We start from the raw sequence: 22,514 nt of genomic DNA, 5'->3' as shown, positions 1-22,514 counted from the left end.
TTCTTTATCGGCATTTTAACCACATACGATAACATGAAAACCACAACACACTTCCAGTATAATAGAAAACAATATCTTATAAAAAATCTATCCACTACATCCTTTCAGTTGTGTAATGTTGCAGGATATGCGGTTGTAAGCGTCACGTACAACATATTACGATTTCCTTTCAAAGTTTTCTACGCTATTTTTTCTTTTTATTGTTAAAATGGAAGAAAGTGAAGTGGAAAAGCCAATTTGTCAAGTTTTATACAGACAATCGTCACTAGAAACAAGATTGTCCCCTGTTCATCTTTCAGAAGAGTCATCTGAATCTAGCGATGATGAACTAAAAGATTTAGCGTCGGCACCTAGAATCGTCGACGTTAAAATGAAAACCCCCACACCAAACTTTAACCAAGAATCAAAAAAGGTTTTGCAAGATGTAAAAACAGAGGAAAAGCGGGAGGAAGATGATGGAAGAGATGACAAAGCAACAGCAGTTTATTTGATGAAAAGTAAGTAAACTCCATAATTAACAAATATTCTCATAAAGTCCATCACAATGATTTTTAAAAAATCTCAAAATTTAACTTCAAAATTGTTAAAAGTTATACAAACAAATATCATTATAAACATATTCAATAAATTATTCAATTATAAATCAACAAAATTTATTAATTAATGTCTAGTTGGGTGATTGTATTTTCTATGTCTGCCAAGAGCCACTGGTGGTCAACAATTTCCAAAGCTTCCCATTCTGCTTTAAAAGGAACTTTGGGATCATTGGGCATTGCCATTGCTGCTCCAGACATCTGATCCTGCATCTGCTTGCTTTGATCTGCTGCATTATTTTCACCCAAAACTAGCGCATAGATGCTTCTCAGTCCAAACACATTTAAAAAGTACCAAGATGCAGAAGACACCCATGATGCATCAAGGTGTGACAATTCAATACCCCTTTGCAACATTGACTTAAATCGCAGAGTCAGTGGAAATGGAACTTTAGTAGTGATAAATCCGGAAAACATCCAATTAATCCAGCCACCAATTATGATCATGGGCAACACATTGGTCAGGTTGCCTTTCAACATGTCAGTCATCATGGTTGGGTCGGTCATCATGTTTTGGGTCACCGGGGGCCTCTTCTGCATCAAATAACCATCCTCCTCCTTGTTAAAAGCGTGCTTTCTAATTAGGAACGAATTTTTCGGAATGAATTTGGCGTTCTCTCTCAACACCCGAGCCCGCAGAATAAGTTGGCTGTCTTGCAACTGCTGTATTTCCACCTTTTTTTGGCTAGACAGGAGAATTGATATGTAATGTCGAAGTATTCCCACTAAAAATGTAATCACTACGATGGGTAAAAACACCCAAAATCGGATTTGGGGGTCCACAATCAAATCGGTCGTCATTTTTCGATTGTGTTAAATGTCAACTGTCATTTCTAGTGATAACACCATACGGCAGGAAGAAAAATCCCCAAAATGACAGATACGAAACTGACGAAATCGCAGAAATGGCTACGGTAAGGCCGAAATCGCCGAGGCCCGTGGGGCCCAAAAGCGACAAGGAGGAGTCAATTTGGGACAAGTTAGGGACCCTGGGAAGAAAAAAGCGTATCAAGGAAGGTAACTATACCGTAAAAAATGACATTCAGTAGCCGTATTCGCGTTACCTAATATGGTTATGTTGTTAAACAAAGTAGGTGTGGTGGTCTAATTTTGTAATTTGTTGTAGTTCAAGAGGTCCAAGCTGAGGGCAAATATGCTATTGATTCTCCTGGGAATCCCATGAACCCTATTACCCCTCCAGAAGATTATGATTTGGGTAAATAAAAATATTCACAATGTCTTGTTTACATAACAAGTCAATCTCTTGCAGAGGATAATGAGGAGAGGTGCATGGTTGAACCACGCTCTTATGATGACCCTAGATTTAGGGACCTGTCCCAAGTATTGATTGATTGGGTTAATGATGAATTGGCCTCGCAAAGAATAATTGTGCAAGACCTTGCTGAAGATTTGTATGATGGGCAAGTGTTGCAGAAACTGCTTGAGAAGTTGACAAATGACAAACTTGATGTGCCTGAGGTGACTCAGTCTGAGGAAGGACAAAAGCAGAAACTGTCTGTGGTTTTAGCCCATTTTAATCAGGTAAATTTTTAAAATGAAAAAAAATTCTTTTGTATTAATCAAAATTTTTAGGTTTTGGGGGTTCAGCGCTTGGGCCACAAAAAATGGAGTGTAGAAGCTGTTCATTCGAAAAATATTGTCCCCATTATGCATTTATTAGTGGCTTTGGCGCGCCACTTCCGCCCCCCTGTCCGTCTACCAGAACATGTATCAGTGTCAATGGTAGTAGTGCAGAAGATAAATGGGCAGTTATCTCATAGAGTTGTCAAAGAAAACATCACTTCAGCTTATGATGATGTTGGTATGAGATGTGAGCGTGATGCATTTGATACATTGTTTGATCATGCTCCTGATAAACTCCAAGTTGTCAAAAAGGTAACCACTTCTTTTTTTGTTGAAGCTTGTTAACATTTTTTTTACAGAGTCTGGTAACATTTGTAAATAAACACCTGAATAAAATCAATTTGGAAGTGAGTGATCTGGAGAGTCAGTTTCATGATGGTGTATATTTGATCATGTTGATGGGTCTTTTGGAAGGATTCTTTGTGCCACTGTACAGTTTCCATGCTACACCCAGAGATTTTGATCAGAAGGTGCACAATGTTTCTTTTGCTTTTGAGCTGATGGAGGAAGTTGGTTTGAAAAAGCCAAAAGCTCGACCAGAAGGTTATTTTTGGTCATCAACATCTAAATTAAAAGTAATCTTGTAATCTTGTTTCAGATGTTGTCAATATGGACCTAAAGTCTACACTGAGAGTGCTTTATAATCTCTTTACAAAGTATAAAAGTATTTTATAAACCTTTTGACATACCTAGTGCCTTAAATTTGGTGTTAATTGGATGATTTCTCTTCCACTGCATCTCCAATCTGATTGTGCTTTAACATGCCTTATATAACTGTAGTGTATGATTATTGAAAAGTTGACAAATCCATTTACAAATTTTTAAGTGTTATACCCACTAATGTAAATAACTTGTATTATTTTTTATATTTATTAAAACATAATCAAAACAAATATTTCAAATTTATTTAAGTAATTGAACAACACTATTAAAAAATTCATCATCTTCACTTTTGAGAATATAGTTTAAAAAGTACAAGTCTTTAATTATTTGTAATTTTTCTTTTCCTTCTGTTAGTTCAGCACAAGCCACAAGTACATTAACTTTTTCATTATTTTTTACTGCACATACTGCTGCACTATCCAACAAACTGGTCACTATTAAAGCAGCTTGTACAGGTTTATAATCTGTAGATGATAAGTTACAATAGTTTTCAAAACCTGACAGAATTATTACGTTTGGAGTTTTGCGCCAGAGATGAATTCCATTGAGATGGATAATTAAGTCTTTATAATCTTTCAAATACCTGACAAAATAAGAACTTGAATAGTGAAAAATTCCTCAGTCTCTCTGAGGACTTACATAAATGTTATCAGCTGCAGAATCTCCTTGTCTGGTGTTTTGATGTCTTTTGGAGGCTTCTCAAACTTTTCCGGCGAAATAAACCAGATTTGAAGTCCATTTTCCGCTAATGAAATCGCGATCTGTGCGCAGTTTGTGCAAATACAAATGTATAAATGGAATTATAAAAAGTTTTACCTGAAAAAGTGTGTATTCAAAATTTTTTCCGACAGCAATAACCGACTGAACATTCTTCGGTTGCATCGTTACATTGCAATCCTAGATAAAGAAGATGCAATGTTAAAATTTAAAAATTTATTTGAGGTTAGGTGGTTCATAAACAAATGTCACGTGACTGGTAGTACTGGTACCAACCTACCAACCGGCATTCAACATTGCATTAAAAACATTTTTCTTTTCATTGTCGAATATTTAATCGTGATTTAAACATTCACGACACGAACATTGAAAAACGCCGAAAAGCCCGGTTGTATAAAGCAATGTCGTTGTTGTTAAAGTTAAACATAACATACTGCCAAGCTGCCAAGCGATACGATTGGGTGATATTTAACATTGGATTTGAATCAGCCAATCAAATGGGCGGATTTCCGACTTGACGCGTTGTTAGCTGACACGATGTTAACTAAACTAAGCAAGAGCCGTTTGACACGAGACTTATTTCAGTACTGAATTCAATACAATTGTTGCGCGCGCTGATTCAGTTTAAAATTTAGTACTGAATGCCGAATTGCTGTATGACACGTAAGTTCGTAAAATACGTACACGCGCATGCGCTTTCAATGTAAACAATCTGTCAAGTAAGTTTGCGGCACCGTTGAAAGTGAAAATAGTGAACAATAATGTCAATATGGATCGGCGTAGACAACTACTGCTAGCAGCAGCCACGGAGATAATGATTATACAGCGTGATCAACAATGACTGAGTCTGTTGGCAATGTAACAGTTGAAAAGTGCTGGTGTTTTCTGTCTCGTAATTCGCGCTGACTGAATTTTTTAACTTGAGACGACATTAAAAACATTTTCGGTTATGCCGGTTATGTTTATGCTATTACAAAAATGAACCTTTGATGGTAAATTTTAAATTTGCCAAATTTCATTGTTACCAACAGACTCAGTCATTCTTGATCACACGGTATTAATCATGGTAGAAAAAAAAAGGAATGCAAAAAAGCGCCCGAAAAAAATTTGGGTATTATTATTAGGTCGTTTCAGTACGGTACAGGACAAGACTCACTTGTAGGAGCCGAACAAGCTATAAAAAATGGGCCCGGGACATAAAGAACATTATTTTCAGAACGGCAAATAGAAATAAATTTTTTATTTACACGTCTAATTAACGTTTTAAACTCCAATGTAAATAGATAGGTAGATAGGTTTAAATAGAAGTATGGTTAACTATTCGAAAGCTGCGAACGATTCATAAAAAAAACTGAATCAAATGAATTGATTCACTGAAAGGAATCGAACTTGCCACCTCTAAAAACAGGCACAGTTGCACGATGGCGGTACTGTCAACCATGTCGCTAATGCGCAGGTTTACATCCAAGAAATTAGAACATGTTCTATTTTCTTGCATCCAAGCTCACTGAATCAGCGCGCGCAACAATTGTACCGAATTCAGTACTGAAATAAGTCTCGTGTCAAACGGCTCTTATGCAACCCGACCTAAAAAAACGTAAGAGTAATGTGACATAAAACATTGGATAAAAGTTGATCAGGGATACGATCACATTTAGAAAAAACTTTGAAAACTAAAACTCTTTTATTTGAACAGGAATAATGAAAAAAATGGTTTCCAACTCAAATTTCATTATCTGATAGGGCACTGTCATTTCCACTACTTGCATCACCCTCAGTCAAATTTCTTTCTTTCAAATATACAGAATACTGTTCTGGTATACTCTTAAACCTCTTAATTTTTGCTCTGAGCTGTTTCCATGTCTCTTGCTGATAGTTCTTCTTATCTCTTGCCATTGCCTTGTAGTCTTTGCCATACTTATCCATCAAGTAAGTAATCCATTGGACCTGTCCCTTTGGCAGCTTAAACATTTTTACTCTAGGAGCTCTAGCTTCAGTTTCTAAAGCTTCTGCTACAAAAACCTTTGTAGGGGTGGCTTCAACATTTTCTTCTTCCCAGGCATCCACATTTGATGTTACTGAAGCTTTCAGCTTTTGCTTATTACTAGGAATTTTAATAGTTTTATTCGGATCATATGACAACCCCATTTCTTCTAAATTTGTTTGTACTGACTTGCGCCTATCCCAAGCGCTCTTAACTTCTTTACTGCAAAAAGACACATAAACACTCACCAAGTGAAAAATGAAACACAAACATACCATGAGATTTTGCCCACACTTTCTATCCTATTCCGCAATCTTTTCCTGTTCACATTATGACGATACACTTTCCTTTTCCTTTGTTTCCTCAATTTGACCATTTTAAAAGGGTTAATTTATTTTATAAGTACACACAAATCGCACTTAACCTACTGCAACATTACCCAAATGACAGGATAGGAAGACACGTGTTTCTGTGGCTAAAGCGCTAAAGCTCAAGTGCTGCCCTCTCGACTTTTATAAAACATGAAATAATTACTTTCATTAACAGTTAACAAAACATCTATTTGTGCATAATACGCCGTTACCATTGTCGTCCGTTCCAAGCCTCAAAACGTGATTTATGCAAATGCGCATTTTTCAAATTACAATTTTTTGAACTGCACCCGTTGTGCCGCGCACCGGTTTGTTGTAAGAGAAAAGGAAAGTGATATACACTTCCCTTGGGTTTAAACAAAGATAAAAGCACAAGAGCTGATTCGAAGCATCCCATTGGCTGGTAACAATTTGACGGTTTTTCATTTAATTTGTGTTCAAATGTGGAGTTCGTGCAGACCTTTAAATGTGTTTTTATAGTTTAAACAGCTTTTTATAATTTATTATAAGAATTTGTGTTTGTTAGTGTTATACTGCTTGACAAAATGTTTTTTCAAGTAATCTCGCTTAATTTGGGCCAACAATTTGCAAGTAGTTTTAATTTTTGTTTAATTTCCAGTTTTCTCCACCAACCAGACCCATTCGTGAAAAGAAATCAGTTAAAAAAGAAGCAGAGCCGGATGTGACGGTGCTGTCATTGGCCCCATTTACCCCAAACCCCAAACTTTTTTTTGAGAATGTTAAAGTTGGGCAAACTTCAACACAAAAACTTCTCGTAAGGAATCCAACAGATCATGCCATACAGGTAATTGTTATGCACATTTCACTTTTATTGTTAACCAATGTCTATGCATGTTAAAGTAATTCTTAAATAAAACTGCTAATTTTTTGTTGTTTGTAACATATCTTTGTGTTTTTACTAATAATTTCATTTCAATTTTTTATACTAATTTACTTGAAAAAGCAATAAATAGACCCTGTTTTCTCCATTTTAAAATTACATTTTGATCATATATTTTAAATAAATATGTAATTGCATTAAATTCGTTTTAATTATGTAACTTGTAGAGCTATATTATGTATTCAAATTTAAATCCACAGTCTAAAAGTGACAAAGTATGATCAAACAAGTAATTTCTTTAATTTTTTGAAGTTGACCGCACGGGAAAATTTCTCGGATGAGCTTGAGGCGCATTTAAGTTGGATTCAAGAGGAAATTGAAGGAAAAGAAGAAGTGGAACTGGAAATCACTTGGAGGCCGACGTGTGAAGGGGCCTGGCGATACATGCTGCACTTGGGGGACAACAAGACTGTTTCAAGAGACGTCCCCGTCGTTTTCAAATCGGTGGCACCCTTTACGGTAAGTCAAATCGACAACAGCGAATTATATTTTTTAACGATGCTTTCTCAACTTAGAAAAATAAAACTAGCAAGTCGAAAAGTAAAAGAATGCCGACTTTTGTGTCGAAAAAAACAAAGTCTCCAGTCCAGAGCCTGATGAAGAAGAAATCGCCGCTGAAACGGTCGCCGCAAAAAAGGTGGGCCCTGCCGGATGTCACCAACATTCCCACTATTGAAATATGCAAGCCCCTGCAAGAGAATGGTCCCAACGGAAAAGAAAACGTTTTCGTTTCTCACATCAGCTCGGCTTTTAATTACAACACGCAACTTTTGTCGCGCAGGGATACATATATAGTTAGTAAGAATGGTGGTGAAAGTAGTCCAGCAGGTCAACTTTTCGACGACAGTTTGGAAACGAACTCGCCGAATCTGTCTTTCGCCAAAAAATTACTGTCGCAATCTTTCAAAATCTCTCCAATGTCGACTCCGAACAGCAAAGACGTCGATTTTAACCCCGAACATTGCTCCACCGAGGAGAAATCCGTCAACAACACCACGTTCCACGGCAAGCGCCTCTGTCTCTTTTCCGAAACCAACGCAACATTTGACGTTCTCAACGAAGAAAAGGACTCAGTGGGGAACGTCAGCACCGAGACGTACGTCAAGTGCAACATAAGCTCCGAGACTTACACCAAAGCGGATCTCAGTTCGAGCACTTACGTGAAAGATGGTTCTTTCAGAGATTTAGAGACTTCGATGACGCCTCCCAGTGCTAGCAAGAAAGCTCGCCTCGACAGTTTGTTGGGGTTGTCGGTAAAGAACACGATGGAGGCGGACCTGTGGTCCAACAGAGCGAGCAAGCCTCTGGGGGCGATCAAGGAAGAGACGACCATCAGCGAGACCAGCGTCAGTTGCTTCTCGTTGAAGAGAAAGTCTGAGTTGACGTTCGTGGCGACGCCACACAAGAAACCGAATTTTGGAGGGTCGCGACTCACCGATTGGTCCAAACACGGAGACTCGGCGTTTCGCACGGCGAAGAAGTCATCAGGGTTGAAGCTCGCCAAAGATCAAAGCGCGGAAGCGATCACCCACGAGGTGATCGTGACAAATCCGTTCGTGATGGCAGCCGCGATGAACCCGTTCACCACGTCGATCGTCAACTACAACGAAGAGTGGATACACGAGCAGGAGGAGAACTTCAAGAAGTGGTTGAACTCGCTGCTGACGCCGCCCCTAGAACTGGACTCCAGTGACGAGGGACATGTTCCCGACGTGGCGAAGATCTGGATGGAATGCAGGAACAAGAAAGTGGAGGCGGCGCCGACGAGAGAAGCCGTCGCTAACAAATACCACACCAGTTTTCAGATGAACTTGCTCCGGAAAAAGGCGTCGGCGCTTTACAGATCCAAAGAAGTCGCGAGTGTGTTGACGAAGGTGGAGGCGGCCATCGAGCAGAAGAAGATATCGATCAGAGACGATCGAAATATTCATTTGGATTTGGGATTGCAAACGGAGATCATGGAGGTGATCTTGAGCTACAACCCCCTCTGGTTGAGGCTCGGCTTGGAGACAGTTTACAGAGCGATCGTACCGATGACCTCGAATTCAGATCTGGTGGGTCTCGCCTCTTTCCTTTCCGAGAGATTCATAAGAGACCCGCATCTCTTGAAAAAGTACAAGACAGTGTACTCACCCAAATACGTCACCGACCTGAAGAAAAACATGCTGAAGAAGTTCTTTGCTCTGGTCTATTTTCTGGACCACGCGAAACGCAAGAAACTGGTCAGGCACGATCCTTGCCTCTTCAGGAAGAACAGCGCGATCAAGGAGAGTCGAGAGGCTTTGTTGCGATTCTCCAGAGACACTCTTTCCGCGATTGGAGACATCACGAAGTACTTGAAGTACTTCGATTATGCGGTCCATCACAAACAGACCTACATCGACGAATTCGACTACGCCGTCAACCACTTGGGGGTGGATTTAAGAGACGGGGTCAGACTGACCCGAGTCATGGAAATTATTCTTCTCGAGAGCGATTTGAGCAAACAATTGAGAGTGCCCGCTATATCGAGACTGCAGAAAATCCACAACGTGAAAATCGTGTTCGACGCCCTGGAAAAGTCCAATTTCGAAATCTTGTACAACATTTCTCCGAAAGATTTAGTTGACGGACACAAAGAGAAAACTTTGTCGTTCTTGTGGCAGATCATTTACAAGTTCCAAACACCTCTGATGGTCAAAAACGTTACAATTATACAAACGTGGTGGCGCAGCGCTTCGATCGTCCAAAAAAGAGAACAGTTAAGGAAAATTCGGATGGAAAAAGACGCCGCTTGCAAAAGAATACAGATCTGGTACAGGCGCAGAAAATTTGTGATCAAAATGGAACGGTGGATGCGAATCAGCGAAGTGTGCTTGCGAATAATCCGTGAAGAAAAGGCGGTTGTGAAGATACAGAGTTACGTGAGAATGTATCTTTGTCGCAAAAAATACCAAGTGGTGAGGAGTTCGGTGGTAAAAATACAGATCCAGGCCAGGAAGTGGTTGATCTACTACAGCAAAAAACGCGTCACAGCCGCCGTTACGATTCAGAGTTGCGTCAGAATGTTCACAGCGAGGAGACGGTTGCAGAAGTTGAAGTACTGCGTGCGGCTGGTGGAGGAGACGTATCTGGCCAAAAAGAAGATGATAGTTGAACGGGAGAACTTCGAGCGTTTGAAGTATGCGGTTCTGGTTGTGCAGACACGGTTCAGGACAAATCTCCTGGCGAAATGTGTCCGCACCGAGTACAGGAGATTGCAAACTGTAACGATTTTGGTACAGAGAAGATGGCGCGCCAACCAGCTCAGACGAGTGGAGTACAACAAGTACACCAGAATGAGAGACAGTGCTAGAGTGGTCCAGAGACGTTTCAGAGCCACGAAAGAAATGAGAGTTGTGCAGTTGCGATATATGCTTCTAAAATGGGCAAGTCTTGTCGTCCAGCAAAGATTCCGCGCCCAAAGACTAGCTGCAATACAGAGACGAGAGTTTGTCGTGATGAGAGAGTCGGCGATCGTAATCCAGAGAAGTTTTCGAGCGTACACTTTGATGAAGACCCAGTTTTGTTACTACGAACGGTTAAAACGTGCAACTGTCTTCGTACAAAGACGCTTCAGAGCCAATCGCGCTATGAGAGAAGCGCTGGAAAAGTACAACTCTTTGAAGTTTGCAGCTATCATAATCCAGCGGTTCTACCGATCTGTCCAGTTGACTAGATGCGTCAGATGGCGGTACGAAGAGTTGCGACGAGCAACTGTCGACATCCAGAGAAGATTTAGGGCGAGGAGGTTGGCACGCGGAGTGCGACAGGACTACGAGAAGTTGCGGGAAAGTGTTGTTTTCGTGCAGCGAAAGCGCAGGGCTCTGTTAGAAATGAGAGATGAAGCGAAACGATTCCAGGCTTTGAAGGCCGCGAGTGTCACTGTCCAGAGACGTTTTAGAGCCAATCTGGCGGGTAAGGCGGCGAGGAACGATTTTGTCAAGTTGAGGGACAGTGTTGTTTTGGTCCAAAAGAGGTGGAGGTCCAAGCTTGCGATGAGAGACGAAGTGAAGAGGTATCAACGTTTGAGGAGTGCAAGTCTTGTTGTGCAGAGGCGGTACAGGGCGAAACTAGCGGGCAAGTTGGCAAAAGACAACTACCACGAGTTGAGAAGTGCTGTTGTGCGAGTTCAGAGACTACGGAGGGCGACGCTACTGATGAGGCGCGAGATGAAGAAGTTCCAGTTGTTGAAGAGTGCAACTCTTGTTGTGCAGAGGCGGTTTAGAGCAAACCTAGTGGGCAAGTTGGAACGAGACGATTTTATCGCGACGAGACGAGCTGCGGTGTTGGTTCAAAGAAAGTGGAGGGCTACACTGATGACGAGAGTTGAAGTGGAGAGATACCGGTGTTTGAGGGGCGCAGTTCTCGTCATTCAGAGACGTTTCAGGGCTAAAGTCGCCGCCAGGACCGAGACGAATCGATTTAATAAACTGAAGGGAAGTGTCGTTTTCATTCAGAGAAAGTGGAGGGCGACTTTAGAAATGAGAGATGAGATTAAGAGATTCCAGGCTTTGAAGAGCGCAAGTGTTGTCGTTCAGAGACGATTTAGAGCCAATCTAGAGGCCAGGTTGTTACAGAACGAGTTCAATAAATTGAAACGAGTAGCTCTAGCTGTTCAGAGAAGATGGAGAGCTAAATTAATTATGAGAAGTGAAATGAGCAGGTTCCAAGCTTTCAAGAGTGTAACTGTCACGATGCAGAGACGTTTTAGAGCAACTCGAGCGGCTAGAGCGGAAAGAGACAAGTTTAACAGGTTCAGGGAAGTTGTAGTTTTTGTTCAAAGACAGTGGAGAGCAAAACTGGCGATGAGAGTTGAAATTGAGAGGTTCCAAGCTTTAAAGACTGCAACTGTCATTGTACAGAGACGCTTCAGAGCGAAGCTCTTGTGCAGAGTGACAGAACACGAGTATGGGAAGTTGAGGGAGGCTACAGTGTCCGTTCAGAGAAAGTGGAGAGCTAAATTGGCGATGAGAGTTGAAATGAAAAGATTTGAAAGCTTGAAGTTTGCAACTGTTGTCGTTCAGAGACGGTTCAGAGCTAATTTGGCGGCCAAGTCGGAAAAGAACAACTTTAACAAGTTGAAAGAAACTGTCGTGTTTGTTCAGAGAATGTGGAGAGCTAAACTGGCGATGAGAGTCGAAATGGGACGATTCTGCACTTTGCGGAGCAGTGTTATCGTCGTCCAGAGACGTTTCAGAGCTACACTAGCCGCAAGATTGGCAGTGACTTATTTCAATAGGTTTAGAGAAGTTGTTGTGTTTGTGCAGAGATTGTGGAGGGCGAAATTAGCGATGAGGGTCGAAATGAAGAAATTCCAGTCTGTCAAGGTCACAACTGTCATTATTCAGAGACGTTTCAGAGCCAAAGTAGCTGGTAGATTGGAGAGAGACAACTTTAACACGATAAGAAGAGCTGTTGTGTTCGTTCAAAGAAAGTGGAGGGCGAAATTGTTAATGAGGGTTGAACAGAAGAGATTCCAAGCGTTGAAGAAGGCGACACTTGTTGCACAAAAACACATTAGAGGATTTTTGGTGCGGCAGAAATACGCTGAAGCCTTGACGCCTGAAGCAATAGCGGAGAGGAGGCTCTTGAAGGTGAAAAACCAAGCCGCGACAAAAATTCAGGTGATTTGTTTTGTGTGAGTTGATGGTTTTGATGTAATCGGTTAAATTGCAGACTGCTTGGAGAGGATACAAGAGGCGTTTAGATGAAAAGCCCGAGTTTTCGAAAATACGGGAAAGACTGCAGAAAGCCAACGAAAATGCTGTACCTCACAATACTCTCGGTTCTCGATGTAAAAAGGCGGTTTTGAAGCTGAGTAACGTGAACGCGTCGTTGGGCGAAATAATCCGAGTTTTGGAGGATCTCGGTTTGTAGTTTGGAAAAGAGCCGGGATCGGGTTTTACGTTAGTGATCTGTTTCAGAATTTATCACCAGGAGATGCAAAAAGTCATGCCAGAAGTTGGGCGCAATTCTGCCGAAACACTTGTACGCCACCATCATTTCCACCAACAGGTCGCTTCCCGAGATGAAAGCTTGCACGGCGGCGGCGTCGATTTTGATTAATTTTTACAGATTCGAACCGACACGAACCAATAGTTGGTTGGCAGAGTACGCGGAGCACGTGATATCTGTGATGCTCCACTGGTGCAATAAGGAAGCACCGTTGTTTCCCACGCTGTGCACTTTGGTTTGGTTGTTCGCTCACAACAAGAAATACAAAGAAGTGATAATTTCTAGTCCCAATTTTAAACAGAAGATGGAACGAATAGCATTTTTGTGTCGGCGGCAAAGAGACATGGTCACAAAAGTTAACGTCAAGTACGAGTCTCTTTTTTCTGTGCGGCATAATTTGCCGTTGCCATCCTCTGAGCCAGATTGGGGCTTGGAAATTAAAAATAGGCCAAAAATATTTTATAGCTCTGTACAGGCAATAGATTGTTTATTGAACATTTTAAAATGAAATTGTGTTAAATTTTGTGCCAATAAAAACATTTTACTTTTATTATATATGGATATTTAATTTTATAACCAATATCTACTGTAAATTTTACAAAATTGGATGGTCTTAAATTGGTGGGTACGAAAATAAGTTGTGTTTTAGGGACAAATTTGTCAAAGTGTCAAATATTGTCATCTATTTTGATAGAGAGATATGATCCGATGAACGTCTTTTATGACAAAATGTCATGATGCACTTCTAACCTAAATTATCGAATTTAACCTAGCTACAATAATATATTTTTGCCGAAAATGAGTCTGGCGGGTGTGAATTTTAGGCAAATTGTCTCAAATTCGCTATCGGTTTTTGGAAGTAAATACATCGTCTTCTCGGAGTCTTGTAATTGAAGTGTCGTAATTTTAGTTTCCGTCAGATTCGCCAGCAAAAAGGCAGGTTCAAGTACGCGAAATACGAGTACTAAAGTACGACCAAAACATCGTGGATGGAAAGTGCAAGATGGCCATCAGGTTGAAGCCGGCACCATACTAGCAACCCAAAGAACCTTGCGTTTTCACCCTGGCTTAAATGTACAGTTGTCAACAGCTCTAAGAACAGATCATGATTTATTTCTTTTGTAGGTTGGTTTGGGGAGAAATGGAACGCTGTTTGCAATAATTCCTGGTAAGGTGATGATCACATGTGAAAAGGTGGATCTTGATTGGAGTCACACTTGGGTTGAGAGGTGCCATGGCTTTAGAAAAAACACAGAATTCTACAAAAAATATTTCAATATATTACCAAAAAAGCAGCATCAGAATTTTAAACTTATTGATCAGCTTTAGATAGTATTAGAAATTTGAGCACACGTAGAAAATAAAATGTTTATTAAGCATCTATCCAGTTGATTGTTATGTAAGATACTTGTTTTTCAGAATTGAGAGAGGCTAACACAGCGCGTTTTTTTACAGCTGTTGCTAATCTGCCAAAGGCAACTATTTCTGTTGAGTGTATAGCTTTATCTGGGTCGTGGACACAATGCACAACAAAAATTGCATGATATGCAATTGGATCACCTGAAAATTTTGATTAACAAACTGGTGAACGCATCTAACAAGTACATACCTAAATACACTAAAAAATCAGCACCAAACTTGTGTCCAGTAGTTATGTAATAACCTTTTTCCCATAAATCTCTGTATATGCTATATTTTAAATCTGAGGTATTTTGTAAAATTACCTCTCTATATACATCAACACAAATACCTTAAACATTTTAAATATAAATAAACTGGAATCAATAATTGACTACCAACTACCAGAATTGCTTAAAGGTGTGAGAAAAGTGGGCCAAATCATGTTTTCCTTGGTAACAGTACATGATTTTTCTAACTCTTCATTTAAAATTTCTTCTGATGATCTATCGTCTCCTCGTTTTCTCTTGGCGGCGACAATAGCGTCAATCATAACTTCCAACTGTCTTTTTCGGTTATTCTTATATACAACTTTTTCATGAGCAAGTAGACCATTTTCAAACTCTTCATATTTTTTAGTAACTTCTGGCGTATCAACGAACTTCCGATCTACCACTTTTGCGATTCCTTTGTCTATTAGTAGCAGAACTTCTTCAGGCAGGAGCTTCAGAGGTAGTGCTGAAATTTTTCATTTTCACAAAAGCAAATAATATTAGTCAGCTTATTACTTTGCACCACATTGGTATTTCCAATGAGGGTACCTAGAATTCTGTGTGTTTTTCGAAGTGTGGCCCAATCTATAATCGAAAATACGATATACAAATAACATAACCTCAAAATCAGTTTTTGTATTTTTTACCGTCTGCATCGAAAACAAATATTCCACCGTGACAGTAATCTAATTCTATCATGTTTTCCAAATTTGTTACAAAAGGCTGCTTTAAAAAGACCTTAAAAATGCTATTTTGTGTAAATTTCATCTAAATAATATACAGAGGATGTTGTAGAAGTTTTTCGCCCCATTTATCCTAAAATATAGTGCGAGCTTAAAAAAGTAATAACAAAAGTACATAACTTAGTAAGATTTTATTTTCCATTATAAAACATTGAAAAAAATCATATCAAACAGTTACATACTTAACCACCGTATAACAAAAAGAGAAACGAAAACATCGAAATAAGTTTTCTTGTAAAATAAAATATATAAAAACAATACAAGTGGTTGGAGCATGTTATCAGGAAATACAATTTAAATATCCCATCCTGTGCTTCTTTCAATCGCCATTTTCCACTTGGCATATCTAACGTCCCTCTCATTTTCGTTGGATCTGGGCACCCATTTCTGTGCCGGGATCTGCAAGGGCGACCCTTCAATATCCCAACATCCCATCGCAGCGCCGGCAACCATGGCCGCCCCTAAAGCAGTACTCTCTGCCATACTGGGCTTAAGAACAGTAACACCAGCCAAGTCGGCTTGAAGTTGCATCAAGAGCGAGTTGGCTGTCATGCCACCGTCGACCTTGAACGTCACAACATTATTGGAACAAACAAAAAACCACATTTACTTGTAGATGAGTCAGCGGAGATCCGTAGTCCTTATTCATGGCCTCCAGAATATCTCTCGTCTGGAAGCAGACAGCGTCCAGAGCTGCTCTCACGATGTGAGTGGAATTCGTGTCTTCAGTTATGCCCACGATGATGCTACGAAAAAACTATGAGAACGTTCTCGAGAAGTACCCAAACCGACTGACCCTCTAGCGTCTTGCTGCCAGTATGGTGCATACAGTCCACTAAAAGCTGGCACGAAGAAAACTTCGCCGCTTTCGATAAGTTCGGCTTTTTCGGCCAAGCTTTGAGTGTCCCCGAAAGTGGGGAGGATCGTCAAGTTGTCTCTCAACCAGTTCAGTGCTGCCCCAGCAACGGCAACCGAGCCCTCAAGGGCGTAGATGGGTTGCTGGTTGGGCCCTAACTGGTACGCGACTGTGGTTATCAACCCGTGAGAGCTGTCTACTTTAGCTTTGCCTGTGTTGTACAACAGGAAGCAACCGGTCCCGTAAGTGGCTTTGGCCTAACAGAAAGCAAAACAATAGAACTTGGCTATGTTAGTTCAGATTGTGTCTGAGCTTGATTCGGCTGCTGTTAATGATATCATTTATTAAAAGCAGTCACAGCACATATGAATTTCAGAACAAGCGAGACATACCTGTCCTCTGTTCAGACATTGTTGTCCCACTAGTGCAGACTGTTGGTCTCCAAGACACCCAGCGATTGGTACATTTCGTAGGGCGCCCTCTTTGATGTGACCATAAACCTCTGAACTGGATTTAATGGTGGGCAAGACTGAACACGGCAGTTCAAAGAAATTCATAAGTACAGGGTCCCACTTTAACGTGTCTATGTTCATCAACATTGTCCTTGAGGCATTTGTGACATCTGTCACATGCACTCCTCCTTCTTTACCACCTGTCAAATTCCAAATCACCCAAGAGTCTACTGTACCAAAGAGACAGTTTCCTGCCGCCATCTCTTTTTTTACTTTTGGGACATTCTCCTGTAGCCACTTTAACTTGACAGCACTGAAATATGGAGACAATGGGAGGCCACACAGTGGTTTCAAATAATTCTTGTTTCTTGTCTTGTTTGGGACTTTGTCTAGTAGTTGATCGACTGTGGATGAGGTGCGCATATCGAGCCACACAATCGAATTATAAAGAGGCTCGCCTGTCGTTTTGTTCCAGACTATTGTAGATTCTCTTTGATTTGTCACCCCAACTGCCACTATATCGTTCACGCTGCCCCCCAGAGCAATCAATTTGTCAATGGTGGCTTCGATGCACGTCTTCACGACTTCTAGTATTTCTCTGGGGTTCTGTTCAACCCAACCCTCTTGAGGGAAGATCTGGGCAAGTTCCTTCTGATGTGACGCCACCACTTCCGCGGTCCCAGCCTTGAAGAGAATGAATCTTGCGCTGGAGGTTCCCTCGTCTATGGCTCCAACCAGGGGTCCGGTGGCGCCGTTTTGGGTCATGACTTTCTCGAAGTTTGGGGCTTCTGTGCAGTACTCTTAACCTCACAATCGAAATGCACCTTGTATTTGTACCACATTCGTTTTGGTATGATCTGTTATCTAACATTTTTGACCTTTGTTCAGTGGCAATTATATCAATTATTAAGGTATTAAAACGTTGGTGCTTACCGGAGAAAACCATTAACCATATGTTATGGAGTGGGTAAACACAATTTATCAAGTTTACGCAAATAAGATGTAAAAAATGATAAATGGCATGCCAAGGTCAACGTGTGCTAGAGTGGACTCGCAATTAGTCGTGAATAACAAAAATATACTTCAATTCTCTATCTCTTCCTTGTTTAGAAGGTTTGTTATCTTAAGGATAACTGAGTGCATTTAATAAAAAAAAATTTTTTTTGGCAAAATGACAGATCGGGTTCTTTGACCGTACCGGGGGTTTCCCGAAGTTGAATGACCTTGAGTTTACACTGAGCACCTGTCAACTTACAACTTCTAAAAAAAAGTAGTTGCATGTCGTACACATAATTATTTTCACTCTTCTTAAATAACACATTCATTATACAGGGTCATTATAAATGATTGTAGTCGAAGCAAGCCATGCCCATGTTATGAAATTTTTGCCGCCTCACTGTGAACTGTCAATTTTTGTCACTGTCAGTGTCATTTTTTAGGTGAAAAGTGCGCTGAAGAGATTTTTGTTTATTTCTTTCTAAATTAACGATCGACTTTAAAAATATTGAATTGTTTTGCAACCAATTTAACTCCTGTGTGTAAACGGTGTGTATTCACTTATTCATCATTTTTTATATGGAACGGCAACTATAAATTTACGTATTTTCATATCGGAAGGAAGTTCTTATTCCACGCAGTGGGATAAATGACACTTATCCTACTGAGTGGGATGCGGTAATGATATGCGTGCGGTAATGAAGTTCTTATCCCACGGGCGTAGATAAAAATACATTCGTACATTCCCGTTATAGATAGATACATTGTAAACATTTTCTATTCAAATGTTCTACCATTTCTCGTCATCCAAATCTTTTTAATCCACAATCAGTGAATAATAATGTTCTTATCTCAACATTCTTGCAGTGTTTATAACATCTCTTGACAAAGGTATTTGCTCACCTACATTACATTATATTCATAGTTCAAACATTGATAACACCGTTCAGAGTTTAGTTCTTGGGTAGAGACGTGACACATAATCGGTGCGTAAGTTTCAGTAAGTTGTGAAAATGGGAAGTTCAAAATTTGCAAAATATGCCATCTTTGTACTTGGTAAGTATAAATGTAAAAATATCTGAATTACATTACCATTTATACTTTACAAGTGAATGTATGACACAAATAAAACCGTATTGTTTACTGAAATATTTTTTCATTGATTCCTCGATTTGGATGATGTGTTACGATTGATTTGTTTCAGTTTTGTTGTTGGCTATTTCGCACGAGGGGGACTGTAGAAGAAAGATTTTAAAGGGGCGGAAAGCAATTACAAGGACGTACTACCGTAAGTACACTCTCACAATCACGCTATGCACCATTTTTGAATGGTTCTGTGAACTTGTGGATAGGAATTAAATAGGTACCAATTCATAAATTTTGTTTTTTAGGATATACGGCAGTGCCAGCGTGGGCCATAGTACTGCTCGTGGGTCTTGGACAATTAATTTTCGGTGCAATATTATTCGTCATCTTAAAATTTCTTGTGGTGGATCAAGCAATTAAACCGCGCTACATCCAAGCTCTGACTTCGCCTCGAATTTCTCCATAATTTTTTCAAATGAAAATTATGCCAACGAAATAAATGTATTAGATGTAAGATCGATTTTTACACATGAATTCAGCTCAAACTAGCGTGTAGTATCATGGAATTAATGTAATCCTTGTTTTCATAATGTTTGTAATTTAGAATAAGAATGTAATCACAAAAGTACAAATACATATGACTTTTTCAAAAAAATCTGAAGAAGTTTTGGTCTGTGACAGTTGGAATGTTGATTGAGTGATTGAAAATTTATAAATGAATTCTAGAAACAAACCAAAATAATATATCTTTCTTACGTTAGGTACTAACCTAAAGATGATTTTATAAGTGGTACAGTAGCTATTTCTGCAACATGTGTGCAAAGGATCACCTTTTTTACAAGTGGGAAGTTACCACACACTCGCCCAGCAAAAATTTTAATCCCATATGTAAAAAATGCTTCATACAGAACATAACATAATTTCTGCAATATCACTTTCTCTATAAAATAAAAGTAGTATGAAATAAATTATCAATAAAACTTCAAAATTTGAATCAGGTAGTGTTAATTTACTGTTGCTGCGTAACTAGCTAAAAGTAAAAAAATAACACCATTAAGTATGAAGTGTTTTAGAGTTCCATAAAATGAGCTATAATACTATGGTGACGCTGGGTTAGTACAAAATATTAATTTACGCAACAAGTGTATAAAGTAGTCCTTTTCTTTACGAGCTCCAGGCGAGTCGGTAATCCTATGAGTGCAACAAGTATTGTTTTAGCACTCGTTGCATATAATACTTTTTCTACGATTGTCTTCAATTAGAAAAACAATTAACATCAAAACACAAATCTAAAACTTGACGTTTCTAAAGCTAAGATCGTGAGACAGTTTTAATTGTTTTTTTGTACTCACAGTCTTGGAAGTGACGCTTCCAACATCCAAATAAAAACTGCAAAAAACACTGGCCCTTTATGGCATTAAAAAAATCGGTCTTGATAATAATAAAATTTAGTTCATAAAATACAACTTGCCTGGATTTTCCTCCATTAAAAATTAGGGAAATACTTATAATCGTTGAAAATTGTTCCTACAAACCCTACATAAAATACAATACAAATACAACAAACGTCAAGTGTCAAGTGAAGCAATTGTTTCTAATAACCAAAGGTCACTGCCTACTTGGTTTTATGTTCGTTTATGTTTAATGTATTAAAACAAAATTTTTTAATTTAATGTTCGTACAAAAAATATTGTACGAGCCACTTGCGTGAAGACATCTTCCGCTCATTCGCGCATTAATTAAAGGCACTCGGTTCTTCGTTCCGGATGGAGCAGCAGTATTATTATTTATTAGCTGCTGTTAATAAAGCTCAAATCGGTTGTTACAAATTTGAAATAAAAATGCAAATACCTATTATATTCCTCCATAATTTCTCAGCAGAAGGCCGACCCTTCTGTATATAAGTTGTTAGCTTAGGTAGCATGTAGGGTGGTTGCCTACAACGTGAAATTTTAACGCTGAGAAATGACTTCATTTTTTTCAACTAATATTCAAGTCGGAAACACCATCTTTCGTCTGCGTCACATTCACAGCTTCTAAGCAGAGCATTCTACACTCACCGGCAAAAAAAAACTAATTAGTCAACAACAAATTATTCCCATTATTCCTATTTTGATGTATTTTGACCAGGAGGTGATGATAGCAAACATAACCTTGAACATTAGCATAGGCTATTTTATTAGCAATTTCGCATAAAAACAAATTTTTTGCTTAAAAACCTTCTTTTCTTAAATTTACCATTTTTATAATAATCAACAGCCTGGTTAGATTTTTATAACTTTTGTAATTTTTTTATTGTTGTTAACTTCGAATTTAAGTGCAGAACGTAAAAAAAATTCTCTAGCTGGTGTAAATATTGCCAGAGCAGTAGCTTTGGTTGAAGACTGTTGTTGTTTCCGTTATGCAGCTAATGCTATTGAGGCTCCTCTTGCTAGGCGTCACCGAGCTGTTAGAAGGTTTCAAAATACTGATTGAAAAAGAGCAACCGCATACCGCGACGATAGATTTTTAAATAATAATAGTGTTCCGCTTTTTCTGCCGGTGAGTGTATTTGTAATTTTTTAACAAATTCGTCAAAACAAAATTCTTCTCTTCATTGTTCATTAATAAAAATGTTCTTAATTTATACAGTGCATTTTTTTTAACGGTTGCCATAGGGAATTGCATGGTAAAACTTATACCCCCTGTTAACTTTTGTTCTGATGAAAATACACTGACCGGCACATAAAACGACTCACTTTGAATTTTATGAATATAATTAAGTAGATAATTCATTGTCTTAGAAAATTTTTTTGATATCATGTTGTATTGATAAGTGTTATTTAAGTTATTGTTTGCCAAAGAATATCCGACAAACAAAACATTAAACACAGCAAATAAAATTTTAATGAAAAAAAAAAGTAATTTTTCAGAAAAAAAAGAGTGTCGTAAAGACGCACGATAGAAGTGAAACTTTTGTATTACAGGAAAATCAGAATATTGTAAATTATCACTGATAGATGCAAGAGGCGGTGGCTGAGCCGAGATGCTAGTTGCTGGTTCATTGTCTTTATTATTTACACCGTTTTTTTCACATTCTGAACTGTCACTTCACTCGTACGTTTTCTCTCACGCCACGCTCTTGTTCTTTCTGCGCCTGACTTAAGCATATTTACAACAAAATTGTATATTTTAACGATAACACTAAACAATATCTTTCAAAATGCGTAACTCATTGTTCATTTTTAATTAAAAGAGAGGACATTATCGACAAATGCCGTGAGTGTGACAAAGACAGAAGTATGTATACACAATTTTAAGGGATGTTTGTATCGTCTTAAACAGATTATTATAATTTACATAATTAATTAGACTCCAAATTAAGTGAGATGGAAATATTGGCGCAACCGTTGTGCGAGACAGTGTTTACCCCCACCACTTTTCGTCACACAAAAAGGTTGCCGATCAGAATTTCAAGACCCTCCCATAAAAAGTTTCACTTCAAAAATTAATGTTATGAAAAATTGCCAAAATTTGAACAGCATTTCGAATTAGTATCTCGTATTGTCACATTAAATCTTTTAACACGTAAATCAAAAACACAACGTGGAAGTAACGCAAATTTTCTAATAATTTATTTAAACAAAACAATTCGGTTGCCATGGTGACCATAGCACTTCCAATCATTGAAAATATCCCAATTTAACTATAATAAAGAAAAATAAGCACAAATATAATTTCAAGATCATTTATTAAAGAAATCATAATGAGTCGTTTTTTGTGCCGGTGAGTGTATTCAAACCATTTTTGGAACAAAGTTGGAAGATTTTTTTTGTAATATCTAGTTGTTAAAGGTGGCTTTCCGGACTGTTTGTCACCATGT

The 22,514-nt window shown here is 38.9% G+C and overlaps 7 protein-coding genes across 8 annotated transcripts; 3 read left to right on the top strand and 4 right to left on the bottom strand.

Moving 5' to 3' along the window:
• Nucleotides 1-123: 123 nt before the first annotated feature.
• Nucleotides 124-3,130, top strand: parvin (beta-parvin). The gene is made up of 7 exons (XM_069044516.1): nucleotides 124-497; nucleotides 1,431-1,610; nucleotides 1,720-1,809; nucleotides 1,864-2,135; nucleotides 2,187-2,489; nucleotides 2,537-2,780; nucleotides 2,836-3,130. Exons 1-7 carry the CDS (start codon nucleotides 209-211, stop codon nucleotides 2,910-2,912), a joined length of 1,455 nt encoding a protein of 484 aa, XP_068900617.1. The 5' UTR covers nucleotides 124-208; the 3' UTR covers nucleotides 2,913-3,130.
• On the bottom strand, nucleotides 466-1,439 carry EMC3 (ER membrane protein complex subunit 3). The gene has a single exon (XM_069044605.1). The coding sequence runs from the start codon at nucleotides 1,392-1,394 to the stop codon at nucleotides 657-659; it is 738 nt and encodes a 245-aa protein (XP_068900706.1). The 5' UTR covers nucleotides 1,395-1,439; the 3' UTR covers nucleotides 466-656.
• A 2,152-nt stretch (nucleotides 3,131-5,282) lies between the features above and the next one.
• On the bottom strand, nucleotides 5,283-6,096 carry LOC138128422 (nucleolar protein 16). Its single transcript, XM_069044635.1, has 2 exons — nucleotides 5,877-6,096; nucleotides 5,283-5,823 (listed from the first exon to the last, which is right to left on the bottom strand). The coding sequence occupies exons 1-2, from the start codon at nucleotides 5,975-5,977 to the stop codon at nucleotides 5,340-5,342; spliced, it is 585 nt and encodes a 194-aa protein (XP_068900736.1). The 5' UTR covers nucleotides 5,978-6,096; the 3' UTR covers nucleotides 5,283-5,339.
• A 276-nt stretch (nucleotides 6,097-6,372) lies between these two features.
• asp (abnormal spindle) lies at nucleotides 6,373-13,404 on the top strand. The gene is made up of 6 exons (XM_069044296.1): nucleotides 6,373-6,529; nucleotides 6,592-6,777; nucleotides 7,126-7,332; nucleotides 7,389-12,518; nucleotides 12,571-12,763; nucleotides 12,819-13,404. The coding sequence occupies exons 1-6, from the start codon at nucleotides 6,518-6,520 to the stop codon at nucleotides 13,355-13,357; spliced, it is 6,267 nt and encodes a 2,088-aa protein (XP_068900397.1). The 5' UTR covers nucleotides 6,373-6,517; the 3' UTR covers nucleotides 13,358-13,404.
• A 143-nt stretch (nucleotides 13,405-13,547) lies between these two features.
• Nucleotides 13,548-14,232, top strand: mRpL27 (mitochondrial ribosomal protein L27). The gene is made up of 3 exons (XM_069044676.1): nucleotides 13,548-13,708; nucleotides 13,760-13,923; nucleotides 13,975-14,232. Exons 1-3 carry the CDS (start codon nucleotides 13,648-13,650, stop codon nucleotides 14,176-14,178), a joined length of 429 nt encoding a protein of 142 aa, XP_068900777.1. The 5' UTR covers nucleotides 13,548-13,647; the 3' UTR covers nucleotides 14,179-14,232.
• Nucleotides 14,204-15,343, bottom strand: Tsen34 (tRNA splicing endonuclease subunit 34). The gene is made up of 5 exons (XM_069044584.1): nucleotides 15,167-15,343; nucleotides 15,036-15,104; nucleotides 14,653-14,985; nucleotides 14,459-14,599; nucleotides 14,204-14,409 (listed from the first exon to the last, which is right to left on the bottom strand). Exons 1-5 carry the CDS (start codon nucleotides 15,285-15,287, stop codon nucleotides 14,222-14,224), a joined length of 852 nt encoding a protein of 283 aa, XP_068900685.1. The 5' UTR covers nucleotides 15,288-15,343; the 3' UTR covers nucleotides 14,204-14,221.
• Nucleotides 15,344-15,378: 35 nt separating this feature from the next.
• On the bottom strand, nucleotides 15,379-17,783 carry Gk1 (Glycerol kinase 1). 2 transcript variants are annotated; one of them, XM_069044449.1, is made up of 5 exons: nucleotides 17,504-17,783; nucleotides 16,511-17,434; nucleotides 16,059-16,375; nucleotides 15,873-16,008; nucleotides 15,379-15,826 (listed from the first exon to the last, which is right to left on the bottom strand). In XM_069044449.1, the coding sequence occupies exons 2-5, from the start codon at nucleotides 17,333-17,335 to the stop codon at nucleotides 15,557-15,559; spliced, it is 1,548 nt and encodes a 515-aa protein (XP_068900550.1). In that variant the 5' UTR covers nucleotides 17,336-17,434; nucleotides 17,504-17,783; the 3' UTR covers nucleotides 15,379-15,556. The 2 variants fall into 2 exon arrangements, with proteins under 2 accessions (XP_068900550.1, XP_068900543.1); XM_069044442.1 differs by having other exon boundaries at nucleotides 16,511-17,782.
• Nucleotides 17,784-22,514: the final 4,731 nt, after the last annotated feature.

Source organism: Tenebrio molitor, chromosome 1 (genome assembly GCF_963966145.1).
Source record: "Tenebrio molitor chromosome 1, icTenMoli1.1, whole genome shotgun sequence".
Classification (NCBI taxonomy): domain Eukaryota; kingdom Metazoa; phylum Arthropoda; class Insecta; order Coleoptera; family Tenebrionidae; genus Tenebrio; species Tenebrio molitor.
The sequence above is the reverse complement of the archived record's forward strand: the minus strand, read 5'-3'. Positions and strand labels throughout refer to the sequence as shown.